Source organism: Ischnura elegans, chromosome 2, assembly GCF_921293095.1.
Source record: "Ischnura elegans chromosome 2, ioIscEleg1.1, whole genome shotgun sequence".
Lineage (NCBI taxonomy): Eukaryota > Metazoa > Arthropoda > Insecta > Odonata > Coenagrionidae > Ischnura > Ischnura elegans.
Genome location: NC_060247.1, coordinates 12314814 through 12333997, shown reverse-complemented (window position 1 = coordinate 12333997; position 19184 = coordinate 12314814). Strand labels below are relative to the sequence as shown.

The following is a 19184-nucleotide window of genomic DNA, read 5'->3' as shown; positions in this document are numbered from 1 at the left end:
TGAGAGCCAGGCCCAGTTTTTCTGTGAGCGGATGTCTCTCGGGGAATCTTTGGCACAATCTGCAGAGGGATTCGAAATTCTGAAAATCTCCTCCGAAAAGCTGCTAATGGGAGGAAGGCAGGACCGCTTCATCCATATTCTTTGTCCTGTTGTTTAACTCGTTCACGAAACTAATATCGCTGTGCTGATGATGTATATCGCATCTCAGTGTAGAAATTGATGTTCATTTCGTCATCTACGACCATTCCTAGCATTCCTTCACTCAAAAAGAGGTCTTAACGACATCGTGGAAATTTAGTTTTTGAAAGTGGTTTTGATTCATTTCATGATAAAGCGTACCGATCGCCAGTTGCTGGCTCACTACGACAAGCGTGGACTCAAAGTGACTAATGGCTTGATGGTCGTTCTTTTCCGCCAGAATTCGTGGCAATATCCCGGAAAATAATTGCTCAGATTACTTCAGCACTGGCTGCTGGACGAAAGTCCCTTGCACTCTTGCTATTAATTTTATATGTGTATATATGTATATATTAAGTCGTTGAAAGAGGGGCAGATGCCTAAGGGGTTCAAATCCCCCCCCCCCCCAAATGTTGGGGATATAGTTTTAAGGATACCCCTCAAATGAACACCCTCGTAAGTGATCCCTCAATTTTTTTTCTTCCTACTACTGCATTGATACTACCGTCTGTGGTTGCGCTGACTGACTGCTTAACTGGAGTCGAGTCTTTTGCTCGTTTGCTATCAGTTTTGAGATTTGTGTGAGTCGTTTAAAGAGGGATTCAAATCCCCCCAAAATTTTGTGGGGAGATAGTCTTAAGTGTACCCCCCAAATGGACACTTCCGGAATTGATCCTTCCCTTTCAATTGTTTTTTTTACTGCATCGATGATACCGTGTGTGTGTGTGTGTTCTTGCGCCGACTGATTGTCGTTTCCTTTCTTCTTTGTTTACAGCGGGGGGCGGGGAGTCTGGCGCCCGTCAGCAGCGCCATGCCCCGCTCTACGGGCGCCTCGTGCCGGAGGAGCAGCTGGCGGCGATGGCGACGTCGGGCGGCGGCGTGGGGGCGCTGGGCGTCGCGGGTGTGGCCGGTGGCATGGGCGCGGGGGGCGCGGGGGCCGGCTCGGGCGGCACGCCCTCCGACATCCAGGCCATGCAGGCGCGGATCCCCCTGCGCTTCAGGGACCCCGCGTCTGCGCCTCTCCGCAAGCTCAGCGTCGACCTCATCAAGACCTACAAGCACATCAACGAGGTGAGTGCCCTAACTACCACAGACATCCCGAAAAACAGAAAAGTCACCATGGCAATGAAAAATGGCAGCGGCGAGAGAAAAGTAAAAAAAAGTCGTGATTTCCTAAGCGGCCCAAGTCCGCTTCAATGAATAGTTTTTTTTTTTTAATATTTGGAGCTACTGTGGATGTTGCTACCTTTTTTTTCTGAAAGTAGATTCATATAATGAAAAATGAGACTGAATTGTGTGCCATATATTTTTATGGGTCAACGAAGATGTGCTTACCACATATCGCATTGAAGATGCGCGGAGAAAATAGTTTTGTTTCGAACTTAGCTCGAGGGGCTTGTGTTGTTTTGGAATTGACGTATTCAATAAATTTTCTAAGTAAATTTTCGCAAGTTCCAGCATATATATGTAGGGGTGATAAAAGTGAGGGAAATTTCAGGGTAAATTCTCGAGCTGTCAGGGAAAATTTTGATTACGGTTGGTGAAGAGGGCAGTGATGGACGCAACTCACCAACAGGAACATATTATTTCTAGTTATTTTGTTTTTATTTCAAAACTTTGTCGACGGAGTTTTTAGGTAAGGGATATGTTGTTTTTTTCTCATCAATAATTTGCGCTGAAACCGTTGTTGTAAACTGCTCTCTGAACGTCTTACAGACTAAGAAAATTCTGGAAAAATGACAATTTCTTTTAAATGAACTGTTGAGATACTTCTTGTCATCAACCTTGTAATGACAATGGAGTTCACATTGAAACAGTCCCGACGAATATTACACACTAATGAATACCGATCCGGGTTTAGTTCGCTCAACGTTTTGCCATTTTCTAGTCACAGAACCATTTCGTGGTCAAGTATAAAAGTTAGAAGCGAAGGGTCGGGAAATCTCGGAATTATCCTATACGTTGAGCCGGAACGGATTTTCTATGTACGGAATATAATTCTGAGAGCATTTTTCTTTGCACATTAGATAATTGGGTACAGATTTTCCTCAGAGAAAAACATAAGTTTGAGGCTGACCTTAAATGTGATGGAAATACTTTCCCAAAGAATTTTTTTCTAGGGAAAACAGGCTTACCATTCTCCAGCAAATATTGGAAATACACGTATCACTTGGGCGTATTGTCTGTACGTTGTTATTCTTCTCAGGAACAGTTTTTGTGAATTTGAAGTTTGAAGAGTGGTGATTCTTAAATAGTATTTTATTTATAATCAGGGCCTCATTTCCAGAAAAATACTCTTTTTTGCCATTTATGAATTTATCCGTATTTATTTAGCTCGCACTGCTTATTTACTGCACCGGCCCCGTTTCAATTATTTCTCAAACTTTCTGCTAACCGAGCAGGTTAAACTTAGATGTAATAAAAATGGGTAAATGCTGAGCATATTTTATTTCTATTTCTTCGAGTATGCGTTTCTGCTCGATTAAAAGCCATATTGTCACATCGATTACGTGCACTGGAAGAGTGGCCAAAGGTTAGCTGTAATTTTTCGTCATGTTGGAGTGGGTATCGTTGAAATCTCTTGTGAAATGCAGTGAATAAATACAATCCGTACATTCAGGTGATTAAAGTAACCCTTTATACGACCCTATATTTGATAGGAATTCCTCCCATTAACTCGACTCGGAGAATTGCTCAAGCTTTTGGAATAACTTACGACGAATAACAACTTTAAGAGTTTCGATGTCTACCTCTATATTCACGTTCCTTACATTTCCTATGCTGATTATTCTAATTAATTGCTACTTCATCATTGTTGCGACAGTATTATGCGCAAATTTATCCGATGCATATCATTTCTTGCGTTATTTTTTTATGCGAAATGTCATTTTGAAGATGCCAGCACCAATTACCATGATAGTAGAAAATGTGAATTCATTACTGTAATGAAATTTTATATCGCTAAATCTCTTATGAATTTTAATTCTATTTTATTTAATTGTCCCACAATTTCGCCGCTGTTATCACGTTTTCCTTATGCATAATCCAGAGAAGCCGTATTCTAAGTCGCCTCTCTGCAGAATATGTTTGGTTTCAGTATTGAATTCAACATTCGTAGGTAAGGAATAGTGAAACACTCGATGATCCTCTGTCGCAGAGGACGTTTTTTTTGTTCCGAAAACATGATGGAAGCAGATGCCAATTATCATAAACCTCGCCATCCTCTTCCTCATTTTTACCGGGTGATCTGCGTTTTTAAATGAAGATATTGTCGACTTCGGAGTCAGTTGATCGTCGCTTTTAAGTAAAATACTGTTTCATTTTAGATCCAATGACGTACTCGCTGAATTAACTCGCTACCTTGCAAGCACAATTCTGGTACTATAGGGATATTTTGGGCAATGGATCCCAGCTCTTGAGGTTAACTATGAAAACTACGCCTTCAAGATCATCTAAGGGTTCTTATAAATGGAACTATTTGTTAGTCTACTTGTTACCATATCTTTTCTACCCGCTCAAAGTGCGATTCGGAATTTTAGTCCCACGCGTCGTGTATTACGTTATGAAACACCCTCGGGGAAACTATTATAATCCCAATTTTATCGCGAGAAATTCAATCCGTGCCAACAATGTTTACTGTGCAATGCTCGCGCGCTGGCCTTGCAGTAATGTGTGGGCTTCCAGCTTATGGAGGGAAACAGATTATCCCTGTTAATCTTAACTGTGCCATTTGCCGGGGAAGGAAAGTCGTAATGCATGAATGTTTTATGTCGTCGGCGACGGCGTTGAGATTTATTCAGTGTGGGACGTTGAAGATTCTTTTCTCTTCCATTTTTATTTTTGGTTGATGATGTGGTCAGATGTTTTTCCCCCCCGAGTCCGGCTTTCTCCGGGATTGGGCTGCGTTTTCTGGACTAAGTGCATAGGCGCGCGAGGCCTTGTAAAACATCCCCCCCCCCCCCCACCCCTTATAGCTCGGCGACTGTGCCGTGAATTCTTTCTTCCTTCCACTCTATAAAGCATAAAAAGAGGATGATGGAAAGGAGGAAGTGCGAAAAAAAAGAAGGCGGAATGTTGTTTGGGGAAGCGGGGGTTTGAACGTTCGAGGATTTTCTCATTTTGGCTTCCATTTCCTGGAAACTTGGCTGAGCGTGGAGTAATTTGTGAGAGTTGATGTGTTTCTTCTTTAGCTTATTAGCCATTTTTATTTCACCGCAGAGAATAGGGAGAGGTACATAAAATTCGAAGATGCTTCAACAGCCTTTAATTTAAGAATTACTTACTTTTTCGTTCGCTGGTGGACCGAGCGAAATAAGGATATTTCTCGATCTCCCTTTTTGAAAGATAGTAAAAAGCTAAGTTTTTCTTTTTTGCGAGGATTGTCGAAATGATTGGAATAGTTTTCTTTTCTTCTTTTCCGAAGGTATTTTATCGCTTTCTCCCAATTTCTTCGGAATAATCTGTAAAATATGCGTTCCACTTCTTACTTTTCCCAATGAAGTTAGTCGTACATAGTCTTGTTGGAGGAGATTAAATATGGTTCTTTTGTTTATCTTCCCATGAAAGGCATTTGTCATTGACTACTTCTTGTTTTAGTGATGATGTCGTCAATTATTTTCCGGTAGTGTGTTCTGTCGATCCCATAATCATGAGTTTTTGCCCTTTTTTGGAATAATTCAACTTAACAACGACAATATTTTAAAATTGAATCCATACCCTTTAGAAAGAATAACTAAGTATACATTTTATATTTATAGGGTTAAATACGGATTCCATCATTTTCGCTGCATAACTATTGCCTTATCGTTTTCTTCCTTGTCTTTCGTCTGTCCGAAAACTTAATCGTCGGAAACCTTTCTTCTAAATGTGATCGCATCATTCGTCATAAACCAAGTGAATGATAAATTACATTTTTTTATTTATGCTGAGAAATTAAGCGCTATTATTGTTCTCTGGTTCCGAATTATATTAACTTTCTCCCCAAGTAATACTTACATTTTCCTCGGTATAATAAGTTCAGGCGACGAATGCCGGAGTTATTCCTCGTGTTTGTTTATAGTCGTTATTGATTGGCTGTTATACTTCGCCACGCTGTCTCATTCCAACTGCACCTGCGTCACAATGTCTTCTTTGCCAAGCCTATCAGAATATTATTTCCGGGTGGTAATTGAGTGTCACTGGTCAATAATCGAGCCGGACAACTTTTGTTGAATTATGTGTCGGGATGTCGTCGCTGCTTTATGGCCTTTGAAAACTTGCGGTGGTCGGGGAAGTGGTCGCGAGCAGTTTCGGGAAAAGGTTAAATACTATCGAAGTGCTGGAAGCTCACCAAAACTTGGAAACTCATCTGGGGCGCGTTGAAAGGCATTAATTCATATTAATTGGCGGTGCGAGGGAGCGCTTTTGAAAGTGGTGGTAGGCGATGGTGCATTTGACAAATGGGCTTTCGTTTTTGGACTCCATCACCTCGTGGAGTGGCTTGCCAGAATATTCGTCCCGTCCGCCTCGAGGTTTTCGTCTCGGAATTGTCTCACCAGAATGCGCCACGTGAGAGCGCCACCACGACGCTAGAGACTCTTTGTCGCCGGGCCTTTATTATTGCTGCTGGATTCGTCCTGCTTTCTTTTTCCTCTCGGGTCTGCGGGTTAACGTGCCTTCGCACTCATGAGTCACGGCCCAATACCCTCTTACGTCACTTCTCTCTTCTACGTCTGGTCCATTCGAGTCGCTGGTGGGATGCTGAAATTTGGAGCTACTGACGTTGTAAAACAATAAATCCTATTTCATTCCAAAGGTGACGGTTGAATAATGAATATTTCACAAGTGAACCGCGTACAATAATCATTTTTCGCTTGGTATCTTTGTGAAGCATTTTCCTGGTGTTGGAAATAACTTGCTGTTATTATAATCTTACATAAATAATCATTAAAGAATATATTTATATTTTATTCGTTAAGGATCTCTGATATAGAACGGTAAGAACTCCTGTTTTGCGGAAATTGTATGCAGTGAGGGTGACATCCAGATTTTTACGCGAGCGAATCAATGGATTAGACTACAAATGAAATAACTTCCTTTGGTCGGCCAAATTGAAAAGTTGCGATGAATATTTGTAGCCCGTACGTCCCAGAAGCTTTTTTTCTTTGAAGTCGTTGATAGTGTTCCGTTGTTGCTGGAAATAACTGTAAAAAAACAGAATGGACATATTGGTGTATTTTTTGTTGCCATTTGAGGAGTTAATTTAATGCATGATTGAAATGGATTCAGTTTATGAGTAATTGAAATTTCGGGGTAAATAGTTGTAAATTATGAATATTTTCGAAGGTATTTCACTCGCTAAAATTTGCCATTTATCTTCTTGAGTGTCTCGGTAGTTATTTAGTGAATTAAATATTTGTTTTGAATAGGCATCTACATTTCTGGGAGGAAAATTAATTGGTGGCAGAGATTCTGTGAAGCTCCCTTGAGGTAATAGAGGACGCAGGTAATAGCGATACCCTGGGGTGCTGAGGAGGATGATTGGTGGAGAATATTTTGCTTGTTTTGGGAAGTATAAACGACGAGATGGTTCCTGGCCTCACTTACTGAAACCGAGGCGCAGTGACAAGAAAATAAACTCTCGTTCCTTAGAAAATAATTTACTCGGCTACTTGACCTTGTTTAGACGATGGTATCATCTTCAGATGGGTTTGCGGGAAATCAGTCCACTTCATGTTCGGAACGTGGATCGCGAAGCGAATAAATTACTTCGTAATAATAAAAATGATGATAGTAAATAACTTTATTACGGTTCCGGGATCTTATTTGCATTAGAAGGCTACACAATAAATAATGAAGATGATAGTGAATTGCTATCATCGATCGTGAGTATCGAATTTCTTTTCTTAAGAATTAAGGATCTCCTTAAGATTAAGAATGGAGACAGTGTGAAAAAATGTCTGTTTTAAGGTTTAAAGAGCTCGATTTTGTTTTTAGTTACGTCTTTTATTTATTGAATTTTTGTTCAATCTCTTAGCCATTCAGAGAAATGAACTGATCTATTGACCAATAGTCGGTTTTAACGTGGAAAGTTAGTAATAAATCCGCACCTTTACTGGTAGATACACTTTTATACAAAAGGCCATACAAACGGAAGCTCCAGTTCTTTCAGGTTGGGTTTGATCCGTGTACTTTTACTCGGATGTGGTCGGTTAGGTTAGAGCTCAAACCGAACTATACCGCAGGGGTGTGAGTTTCACACATGAAGGGTAGGGTAGCTCCTTACCGTAGACCGCGTCATCTGCAATTTCTGTTTATTTCTAGGCTGGCCACTTAACGGGAAAACTTAAAATCATATGCAATCTTCAGAGAAATGTCATGTGTCTGGAATTAAATAAGAAGACCAGTTACTTAAATCCTGAAGGAATTGGTTTCGAGGTAAAAGATAAGTGGATAGTTTCCCTCGGTCTCTTACGTGTAAGTAACTTCGTCGATGTTTGACCATCCTCTCCCCATCAAGCCATTCAAGTTCCATAATTGTTAACATTTATTTTTATGGCTCTATAATATTCCATTTGATTTGAGGCCATCGTTATCACAATTCTGTATCACATATTTATCTCCTGTAAAGATAAATGTTCTGGAAAACTTCATCAACTTTAAATACTATCAGATAGTCTGCGAATAGCGAAATTTGTGCGGAAAATTCGGTGGTTTGAAGTTGATATTTAGAGTGGCCACGCTGACAAGTAGCCGATCGCTCAACCCACTGGGCTGCTGCTAAGAGCACTGTTGTATGCGGATAATAAGAATGATCATAATGTGCGCTGCGATGCGCCGCTTCGCACTTCAGCTCTCAATTGTTTGTTCGCCCGCGGAGTGGCTGTTGGGAAGTAATTAAAAGCAGCCGCTCGGGACCCTTGCTCGTCGCCATTCTTTCCCCCGCGACGGAATTTAATCTCATCTTAATGCCAAGTCTTTGCGGTCGGTCCCGCTGAATCGTGTGCAGGGAGGGGGTCCCCAACCACTCCCAACCTTCTCCGCCACCCCCTCCCTAAGTGGTCTCTGATCCCACGACGGCATGATTCAAAACAATTCATTTTCGCGGTTGTTATTATAAAAAAAAGTTTTGCCTCCGTGGACTATAGGTTAAAAACCAAATTTAGAGTACATGGAATGTCATTAATGCTATCCTTGTATTTTTTTACTTATTAACATTTTCAAATATTTAAGCTGGCTTTCGCGCTATTTTCATGGCACTTCTGGGATTTTTCTTAAATTACGGCATTCATATTCCAATTTGTCAATGAATATTCCGTAGGCGAGTCTAAGGTTTATTTTTAGCGTGATTAAAATCGAACGGATATCATTATGTTAGTTTTTCTTAATACGACGTTTATATTCTCGCATTCATCAATATTTTTCCGTTCCGTAGACTAGGAATGTCACAAGGGCCCGTATGAAAATGTGTACCTTTTGATGATTTATATATATAGTATGACATGTTAACCCTGCCGTAATTTCCGTATATTGTATTTTATTTTTCCCTTAGAAGCCTTAAGATTTCAAAGTCACCCTTATCTCTTGAATCGAACCTGATAGAGGTGCGAGCGATGGATTGTCCTTGCAGGTATGCGTATTCGCGGTTGGACTCGCCTTCTTCATAGGCGGTGTTATCCCGAGCGCAGGACAGCGGATGCTAAATCCTGCCCTTCCAAAGCAACATGTAAAAATTCTCCTACAACGCTCGTTGTAGTTCGTGTGCATCTTACCTTATACTGGGAGTTTATTATGCGCAGAAGATTTAGCTATTTTTTGACTTCAGTTGATGAAGTACAATGGACTCGTTCACCAATTCCTTATTATTCCATCGATTGCGATAAAGTTTAAGAAATGAAGTAATTCTACTGTTTTTCGATCCGCCTCCAGTTCCCTCTCGCTATTCGGCCTCAACCTTTTCGCTTATAAGTTGATGACGTCACGAATTCATTCCGAGTGAGTCACCGCATCTCTGACCATCCTTTGCAAATCGTGTGAGCGGTTCTCCTCGAAGGAGTTAATGAACCGAAATTCTTAATGACGTCGCCGACTCGTGAGAGGTGGACGGAAATTATCGCGTTTCATTTATTTATTTTGAGAGATATTGTGAGAATTAAGGAGATTTTTTAATTCATCCTAACTTGTCTTCCATCCCTTCCATTTGCCGGCTTCGGTGGCGGCGGGGTAACGTCCTCGCTTGCCAAACAAGAGGTTGCGGGCTCGAGTCCCGCGTGGGTAGGTTTCCTCTGTCCAGGGCATGGTTGTTCGTGTACGATTAATTGTTAAATCTGTTGAATACCCAGTTATAAAATGGCCAATATGAGCTGTATTGGTATGAGAATAAAATAAAATAAAAATGTATCTAATTCTTTCATCAAATTTTGATTTTACGAACCATCGCAGTTGTAGAGCATGTATTTTGAAATTTTCGTGAAAGTGAAAACGTCTCAGTTCAGCCTCCCCGAAATGCCTCCGTGGTGAAAGGTCGCGTTTTCGTCTTCCCCCCTTCCGATGTCCACGAGCCGCCCTCGGCCGGCCTTCTGCGTAGCGTCGCCGATTGCAGCGGACAGCTCATCCGGTGTTGGGTGAGCAATGGGGGTGGTCCAGGATAGAATCATCCGCAGGCCGGCGCCCCAGAGCTGCTGCTGCTGCAGCCTGTTGCTCGACCTTCAGCCTCCCTCCTGATTGATCTGAGCTGCTCTCCGGCGGGAGGGGTCTCTCTCGCTAACCCCCCCCCCCCCCCAAGCAGCAGCGGCAGTGCTCCTTTTCCATCCACTTGCCTCTCGTCGCTTGATTCTCCTGCTGGCCTTCATCCGCGATGGATGTGTGGAGAAGTCCGCCGAGGTCTTGGAATTGGAAGAGGAGAATGGAACGACGGGGGGAGAGCGATTGTTGGCAAATAAAGCTGTGGAGCCGAGGGGTAGTCGAAGAAAAGTCGTAATTATATATTGATTATTTCGTTCGTATCGGGAGCGCTTATTAACCACATGTTATTGGTTTTTGATGATGTCTACTTCTTTTTATTACCGTCACTTGATTTTTCCCTGGTCACCCAAGTCTTCGGCTATCTGATAGTTAAGCTTTAGGTAACCAATAGTCTTTTTCATGTCATTATCGCACTTTTCCGGTGATATCTCATGTATATTAAGCATTTTGATTGTTTAACTCCACAGTTTAAGTGAATCATGAGTTGCGGTGCCGTAAAAATAGATATACGGCAGTCAACTGCGTACTAATTCGTTAACGAAATTTAACTTTTTGCCATGGAATAATATATTTTAAAGCAGTGATTTTTTATATCGATACCTATCACAGCCTCGGCCTCGGTGGCTGTATCACTTATGCATCCTCTCAGGTTAAGTAGAATATTTCACGCAGAGTGCATGCATGCAGTGTGAATAGGGGAACTTAAGAGAATCGCCGGAAATGAGACAATGGAAACACACTAAAATATTAGGCCTATCACAAACAATATTGTAAAGAAAACTCACATGAAGGCTCTTTCACTAGTATTCAACGCCATGGCTTTAAACACTACATTCCTTTTCATATTTTTTCATACTTAAATTCTAGGCGAAGTATATAAACAAATCGCATATGTATGTATGTATCTTATGTTTAGTTTGGTACCAATTGGCATTGTGGTCTTTTTTCATTGAACAGTTGGGACCCCTCGTAAGGGCGTGGTCTGACCTGGACTCTTGATGTGATAGCGTCAGTTTTGTTCCTTGATAATAATATTCTAGTGACCGATTTCTCGCTGTAAAATATTCTGGAGTTAATGGGTGAGGAATAGGAGAGATAGGATAGTTGTTTGGTTCATCATTGTTCCGTCGGATACCCAAATCTTCTTCGTCATTGGTGATCGATCGAGAGTGTTAACTTGTAAGGCTCTGGAAAGGCCTGACCAAAGTTAAAGATTACGTTGTAATTAAGACTCTCACAGAGACAGAATATGTCCAAATTAAGATCAAACTTGTAACACGTTGTTTGCCCACCTTCCTGTAAACTGTGGTCCATCCACAAGTGGATGTCGGCGTACTCTTGGCCTCCGCTAACTTATCTTGTCAAAAATGGGAGATATTAAGTATAGGGAGATTGCTGAAGTAAGTGCATTCATAACATAGTGTTGGTATGTTGGAATTTTCACAATTCTTCCGTGCATTTTGGTAGTATTAATTATTTAGAATTATGTTAGCGTAGAATTTTGTTCGTGAATTGGACCATTATCTAAAACCTCCAACAAATATCAATTTTTCAGGACCCGGTAGCGTAATTCTTCCGTTTTTTGAAAATGACCACAGCTGTCGACTTCGTTAGCCCACTACATTAATAGCATCTCAAATTTTTAGGCGGTATCAAATTTAGAATTGAAATTAAACTATTATTCTATGTAGTAGAGTCAACCTATGGTGCTCATAGTTTACTCTCCAAGAGAGTTGCAGCTGTTTTAGGCCGTCATCCATGTAAAGTTTCGCCTTTGGGCTCTGGAAATGAAGGATATCTGTTAATACAATCTGTAGAATGGACAATTAATGAGCGGGTTACATTTTTGAGAATGAGATGCATATTTTCCAGAAGCTGCGACAGGCTAGGAGTTATAATGAAAGTGAGTGTGTTTTTATTATCATCTCGACTGCCTTTTATTTGTGATGGCCATTAATTTGCATGCGCTCCATCTCTCCGCTATTACAAAGCTCGCGTTCTGCTCCGTCTGGATGGTCGGAAGTTGTTTCCCTCGTGGCGGAAATTTGAGAATTTTCTCGAAGAAATTGGATCGTACTTGAGGCGCCATAAACGTTACTGGCGCCTCTTTCGGTCTCCCCCCCCCACCCCCCGCTGCCATGCTGACCCTCCCTCCCTACAATGCGGACGACCTCGCCTCCGCTCTTAAGTAATGATGGTGGGGGGGCCGCATTGACCGCCTTGACACCACGTCCGTCCTTGCGACACTAGCCGCATCTTCCCTCCTCCCTATCCTTCGCAATTTTTCAGGTCCCTCCCGCAAGCGTATTATGCTTCAAAATAATTATCGCAGTTGTCGAATTCGTCAGCCCACTACTTCAGTCCAAGCGGAATTTAAGTGCGCTCCCGTTTGGAAATGGAATGTCTACTAAATAATGAAAAGGGACACATAATTTGTACATACTGTTGGAGTATACGTAATTAACAAAATGAAGTTTTTTTGCATGTCTATAATGTGGTTGCAGCGCCTGGGTGGAGTTCGGAAAGGCGTTGCCAAGGTTGCGTTTATGTTTTATGTAACTGTTTTTTGTTCTTGGTGTAAATTTACGTTATAACCTCTTGTGAATAAAAGGTTTTTTTTCCTGCGTGTGCTAACAAGTACACCATAATTTTTCTCAGTCCATTTCGCTTTGCGTCAGACTAACATGATATAAGTATGATAATTGCATTTTAGTAGTTTTAATCCCAGTTTAGACCAAAAAAGTACCAAATTGCGAGTTTTTTCGAGCAAAGCAATGACTTTGGTAACTTATAACCAGGACTTAATTCATCCTAATTCAATCAAATTCATATAATTTTTGTATAATACTAGATTTTATGCATTAAGCGTTCGTAAGTAACTTATCATTATGAGCAGTATTTGTCGTCAAAATACATGCTTGTACAAACAGTTCTGTCATCGTAGTGTGAGCGTTGTATGTAGGTGTAAATTGATGTTTTAATTGCATAATTTTCTGAATGCCACCAGTGGCTTGATCATATATGTACTATTTTAAAGAAGGAATGCGTTATTATCTAACTTTTTATTTAGCTCTTCAGTTTTTGATGATGCCGGTCCAAGTACTTCGTTTACTCTTTACGGTTCGTAATCTATTATGATGTATCCTTATTTAAAGGGCTTTTTTTTCTCCAGTGCCTTCTGCTCTTACATTGGCAATCACCTGTTCCTCTTCTGTCTCAGCATATCCTTTCTCTTTATAGGCATGGTTTAGAGGTACTGTAAGTCAGGGTATTTAAGCCTTCTACCGCCAGATACTAAGATTTGTCGTATTTTTTCCCATCTAAAAGTGTACTTGCACTGTCGTACTTCCGTGGTTTGTAAATTTCATGAATTTGAAATATGAGATATGATAGGGTTTAAAATTACATTTTTTTCTTTTTAAAATTACCTTCCCTATTCTTATATTCTTGGCCCTTCAATTATGTATGTTATATTAGCCACTATGTATGATGTGTTGGAGGTATGCATTATTTTGAATAGCGGTGTTGTTCGCAGCCTTTTTGGCAAAATTGTTTCGAAAGATGGAGAACATTTCTCTTTGGGGTGGATGGGGGTATGGAGAAGAAAGGAGTCGCCTGTCCTTTTCGGCCGTCTCTGTCAGTGTTTCTTTCGCTGCCTTTTCCACCACTGCCTTCGCCCCCCCCCCCCCTTCCACCCCCTCACTTCCTCTATTTCTCTTCCCCATCATCTGCACCCTTTCCTTCCCACTGTCCGACACTTGTTCCTTTTTTTCCCTTATTACCACTCTCACCCTCTTCCATTCCCTTCTCTGCTTATGTCGCCCCTCCCCTCCCTCCCAGATATTACTAGCACCACACTCCTTGCTCCCTTGCTCTCATTCCTCGATATATCGACGACCCGTTCTGGAAGACGCGCATCTTGATGACAACGATTTCGAGAGCTCGCGACAAATGGAGCCGAATAATTTGCGAGGATTTTGCAAATATGTTTCTCTTTTTTCCCCGCTCCCTCTCCCTTGTCTCCGTCGCGATCGTTGGGATTAAATCGTGCGGACCAAATTACGGAGGGGTATTTTTAAAGAAGGTTGGTGGCGGAGTTTTCTCCCTATTTTTTTTCTCTGGGGCAACATCACAGCATGCAGTGCGAGATCAGTTGGGTGCGGTAGTGAAAGAGTTGAGGGAGCCTTCGAATCGGAGGACGCTCATTCCCCTCCTATTATTTCTTGCTGCTTGCGTGAATTCAAGTGCATGTCTGTCGCATTTTGTTGGAGGAGGAGACGTTTTCCGTGGCCTACCCTGTACGAAATAGTATGTATTGGTGAATGGTGACCGACAGCTAAGACCAGCTTTGGGTTAATTGTTAGATGAAAGAAGTTGTAATTGAAACCCGGTGTAGGAGTTGAGCCCCGCTCACACTGATTTAACTCGGCTTGACTTGGTTTATTCTGGCCGACTAAAAAATCAAGTGTTTTTTCAATTTAACCTCGGGCCTTTAAATGACTCACACTGCTATGAAACTTGTTTTTAGTTGTACGTGTACTTTAATTTATCGCTATTTTTTCTGTGTATTTGCCTTAAGACTCGACTTTGTCGTAGCCTTTTTTTTTTCATATTTAATTATTTCCCGAAGAGTGAAGTCAACATTTCGACGTGGTGGAAGACTTTACAAAATGTTATTTCTCCCGTGAGCAGGGCACCGCAGTCGTGTGCATTAAGAAAGAAAGCTGCTAGTCGGCATTTGGTGAGGGGGAGCAGCGATCGATAAAAAGTTAATCTTTCGACAGTCCGTGCGGAGGGGAGGTCTGTTACACACCCGCTTCATTACCCCCTCGCATTACTTCCGCGCATAATTGTTAATCATACTTGCGCTATTTCGCACGCCATTTTTATGGCGCTCGCGTGGCTGGCCACCCTCGTCGTCGCCCCATTCATGGTTTCCATTCTCGACGGGCGGACATTCATGACGGGGCATTCATGACCTCGTGCACGCGCCGTGACCCCTCCGTCGCGAATACCCTCTGGTAGCCGACCTGCATCTTCGCCCGCGCGTCGCGTCGGTGGTGGTGTGTCTTAACAATCGATGAATCACGCTCTACGTGGTGTTTAAGACGTGGGAGAGGCAATATTTTTATTTTTTAAATTTTATTCCATATTACTGTAAGAAAAGAAGTAAGAATTTAAAGAAAAGGTTAGTGAAGAGTCTGATATGGAGTGTAGCGCTTTACGGTGCAGAAACGTGGAAACTTGGGAAGGAGGACGAGAGAAGACTCGAGGCATTCGAGATGTGGGTGTGGCGAAGAATGGAGAAGGTGAAGTGGACGGAGAGGAGGAGGAACGACGAAGTGCTGGCCATGGTGGGTGAGGAGAGGCAGCTTATAGGTGAGATACGGAGGAGACAGAAGGTATGGATGGAGTGAGTACTTACCGGGGAGGGGATGTTGAAAACAGTGTTAAAGAGTAGAATGTTAGGTAAACGAGGGAGAGGAAGGAAAAGAATAGGATTTTTAGATAGAATGAAAGGGGGAGTAGGTCTTATTGTGCACTGAAGAGGGAAGTGCAAGATGTAAGGGGAGGCTCCCGGAATTCTCCCTAAGCACTCCATGGAAACCCACCTTAATCGGTAGAATACTTTAATAAAATACTTTAATAAATTACTACGAGTAGGCTATAGCCTGGTTGTAGCATTTGATTTAAATAAATGTATGAAAACTCTACTTATCTGAGAACAAAATAAAGAAACAGAAAATACACCTATGGCATAAAAAATATATTTATTCGAATATCATACAATTAACAAATAAAGTTTGAACCAATTAACCCATTTGCCAACTCTCTCGATATATTATTTATTGCATACGTATTTACGCATCAGTATCCTGATCCACCTACGTGGATTTAGGAATTAACTAAATCTTCATCGAAGTCTGTCGTTACATGATATCTGTTTCACATTGTCATCCCTGGAGTATTCTCTCTTCCTATATGTATTTATTCTTCACGACAATATGTAATAAATTGCCGTAGGGTCATTTATGATAACGGTGGTCCCGTAAAAAAATATATATGCAACATTTATTTGGTAGATAAAGATAATAGGTATCCAAATTAAGTTATTTTTAATGAAGAAATAGACTCCGTATTGTAACTCTTTAAAAGTAGATAACTCACTTTCTTACGAAACACAATCTTTTTCCGTGCTTGCCTTTGTTTACATTTCGATGTGCTTTTTCACAATCTTTGGTCTTACGATTCTACTACGCGTCTCCATCAAGTTCTGTCGCTCCATATCTCCTGACTCGCGACCACATCCAATGCTATCCTCCCTGTTCTATATCTAATTTCGCTTCACCGTCCTCATTGTGGTATTTCACCGTCTGCTTCCTATACCAACATCGTATTTGGTCTCCTTATATCGCCCATTACCTTCACGTGACCCATCCATTCGACTTTTTTGTTCGAAATTTGCTGAGCTACTATTTAAATATTCAGCTGTTCACTTATGTAAACGTTCTGGCATTGAAGTGCGCAATTTCATTGTCAAATTCACGGTTAGGGTTCTGAGGAAGTCTTGAATCAGAGTTCGTGGAACCTAACCAGCTTAGCCCTTTGATGGGATTGATAAACTCTGCCGTCGCGCACTGCGTACAAGAGTCGATGGCAGTATAACTTCCAGGAGGAATAAATTGAGACTTCGTCTTGTTGGAGTACCGGAATAAAAATAAATCCGTACCTCTTCCGCTGTGAACAGTAAATAATATTTCTAGTTATTTGTTGTCAAAACATTTTCTGAAATTTAAAAAGTGAAAAGAGTAATTATGAGCCAAAATTGCTAGACCCGTTGATTATCTGCGTCATAATAAACATACGTAGATTCACATTAGAATACATAATATATGAAAAACCTATTCTTCTTCTTCTGGAAGCTGTTAAAAAGAAATCTCTGCTACTGTTAATTAAATGACTACCTTTTGCAACGTTAACACGTAATTACGAAGTAATTCTAGCGTCGTTGACGGTAGAGATTTGCTTATTACCTCCGAAACTTGTTGGAATCAAATTTTTAAGAAAAAGAAATGTAGATTTTTATTTTTATTTAATATTTAGTTTTATAATTATGATTATAGAACATGAAGTTGATATGCCGACGCCAGATTTCTCTCCAAATTTACCTCTTTACCCATACCCTTGGCCCCCTAAGCTATCCTTCGCCCTTCTCAACCATCAAATACTCGGGAATTGAAGTGGGTATCCTCAGTTTATCAGCCAAACGCTCTATCCGCTGCGTCCCCGCGTGCCATCCTGGACATCGTCATTGATTCGTCGGAACAGTTGCCATATCCGTAGAGTTATCCAGGCAGTGTTGTGGGTAGCACCCTCCCCCGCCTGTCGTGAAAAAAAGCGAGAATTTCGAAAATTTGAATCAAGAGAGACGGCAAGAGAATTTTTTAGACTCCGATTATCTTCTAAACGTCTTTTTAAGATGTAGGGGGAGGTTACCTAAATCGCACCAATTTTGGAAAAAACGAATTAACTCAAAAATAAGTGATGCATTATAAGTTTTTAATGATACTTAATATGAGGAGGAATGTCTACTTCTCTCACAATTTTTCGGGACAGTAAATTCCAAGTTGAACACATCTATAAAAATTCAATTTCAAACCTCTGCAAACGGTGCGACGTAGGCAACCGGTTTCCGGAATCGCACCACTGGAGGCCAAAATTAGGAAATGATATTTCATCAACAATGAGAGGCAAGTTATTTAAGGTTATTTTTTAGATACCTTTAAAGAGCAAACATTCGCATTAAAATACCTGTAACATAAGGAACGAAAACATTTAAATAAGTCATATCTTTGACATTAATAATAGTTGTGGACTTTTTGCTTGAAAAAAAATCTGCAGTAATTGAAATATATTTTTATGAGTCTTTTGAAGAAGTGTTTATGATTTGGAATAGTCTTTTCACGGCATCTTTTTTTAGACTTAAACTTTAAGACAGGCACACAGAGACGTGGTGCGATTTGGGAGCGACCGCAATTTTATATGAAAACATTTCCATTGCCTAAACACGTAATCATACCACGCTATTAATAGAACTAAATGAAACACAATAGACTTCAAAAATATGATATGTAGCTAAAACTATGTGCATACAACTTATTTGTTTTCAATATTCTTGTAAAAAGACGGAAGAAAAAGCAGAAGAGGTACTTCTTTTTTTAATATCTACGCATCTGACTTGTCACTACACTGTTGGCTACAATTGAAGTGTGGTGTGCTTGGTGATGCAGGAAGTTCCAAATGCAGCCATTAGATTGCATATATATATATCTAATACATTGGTTTATAGGATGGTGGTGCGATTTAGGCAGCTCTCCCCTATTTTTGCAAAATTTCTGGACGGCCCCTTTTCTTAATACATGGGAGTTCCATCCTCCCCCGCCCCCCAACCCATAATAACCTGCTCCCGGTGTTCGTGCGTGGCGACCATCATCTCGCGTGCGTCGCCCCGCGAGACAAATTGAGTGGCTTGGGCATTACGTCATGCGGACACGATTAAAAGTCTCGTGCGCCGTAATGGCCGTTTTATGCGCGCGCGAGAGTAAAACAGTTGAAGGTGCGGGGAAGTCTCTTTCGTCGCGGCCTCCCGCCCGCCCGCCGTGTGGGTGGGTGGGAGAGGGGCGAATTCTCCCCCCCCCCACTCCCGACACGATCCCTGTGTCTTCGGGGTTCATGTGGGGGAAATAATGTGCAAAAATAAGTGCTCTTCACTTCGTTTCTTTTTTTTTGTTCAAAATGTGGGGGTTTTGTGTGTGCGAGGTGGGCACAACCGAGAAAAATGTTATTCGCCGTCCATTCATTGAGAGTCGTGGGGCGGCGGCCTTCCCTAACGTACCAGGCGGGCGCCGTTCCCTCCTTCGCCACCCCTACAGCTGATTCATTACGAGAACAATTCCACCCCCTCTCTCTCCTTGGAAATCTCCACCTTCGATCACGCCACCAGCTCTTGCCCTCTAGCCGTAGTACCCCCACTGTAGAGGGTTGCAAACCCCCAGTCCCAGAAATATCCAGTCCCGGGGTCCGCGGGTATTTCCTCTTTCCCGGGTTACCGAAATAAAGAGATGATATTCATGAGCCCTTTTCGGTTGTAACTACGTGTTAGTCTTCCGCTCACTTTGTAAAGAAAGTAAATTATTTAATACTATTGTATTAAAATTAAATACCCTACATTATTGCGCTTTTCCTTTTATGCTTTTTATTTTTATCATTTCAAACGCTCACTC

General features: G+C 41.4%; 1 protein-coding gene across 2 annotated transcripts in view; it reads left to right on the top strand.

Moving 5' to 3' along the window:
* LOC124153383 (dual specificity tyrosine-phosphorylation-regulated kinase 1B) overlaps window positions 1–19184 on the top strand; it is a 397480-nt gene that overhangs the window by 302106 nt on the left and 76190 nt on the right. For both annotated transcript variants that reach the window (XM_046526503.1, XM_046526502.1), the window contains exon 2: window positions 953–1248. In XM_046526503.1, the coding sequence (XP_046382459.1) occupies window positions 953–1248 (296 nt within the window). The remainder of the gene's footprint in view (window positions 1–952; window positions 1249–19184) is intronic.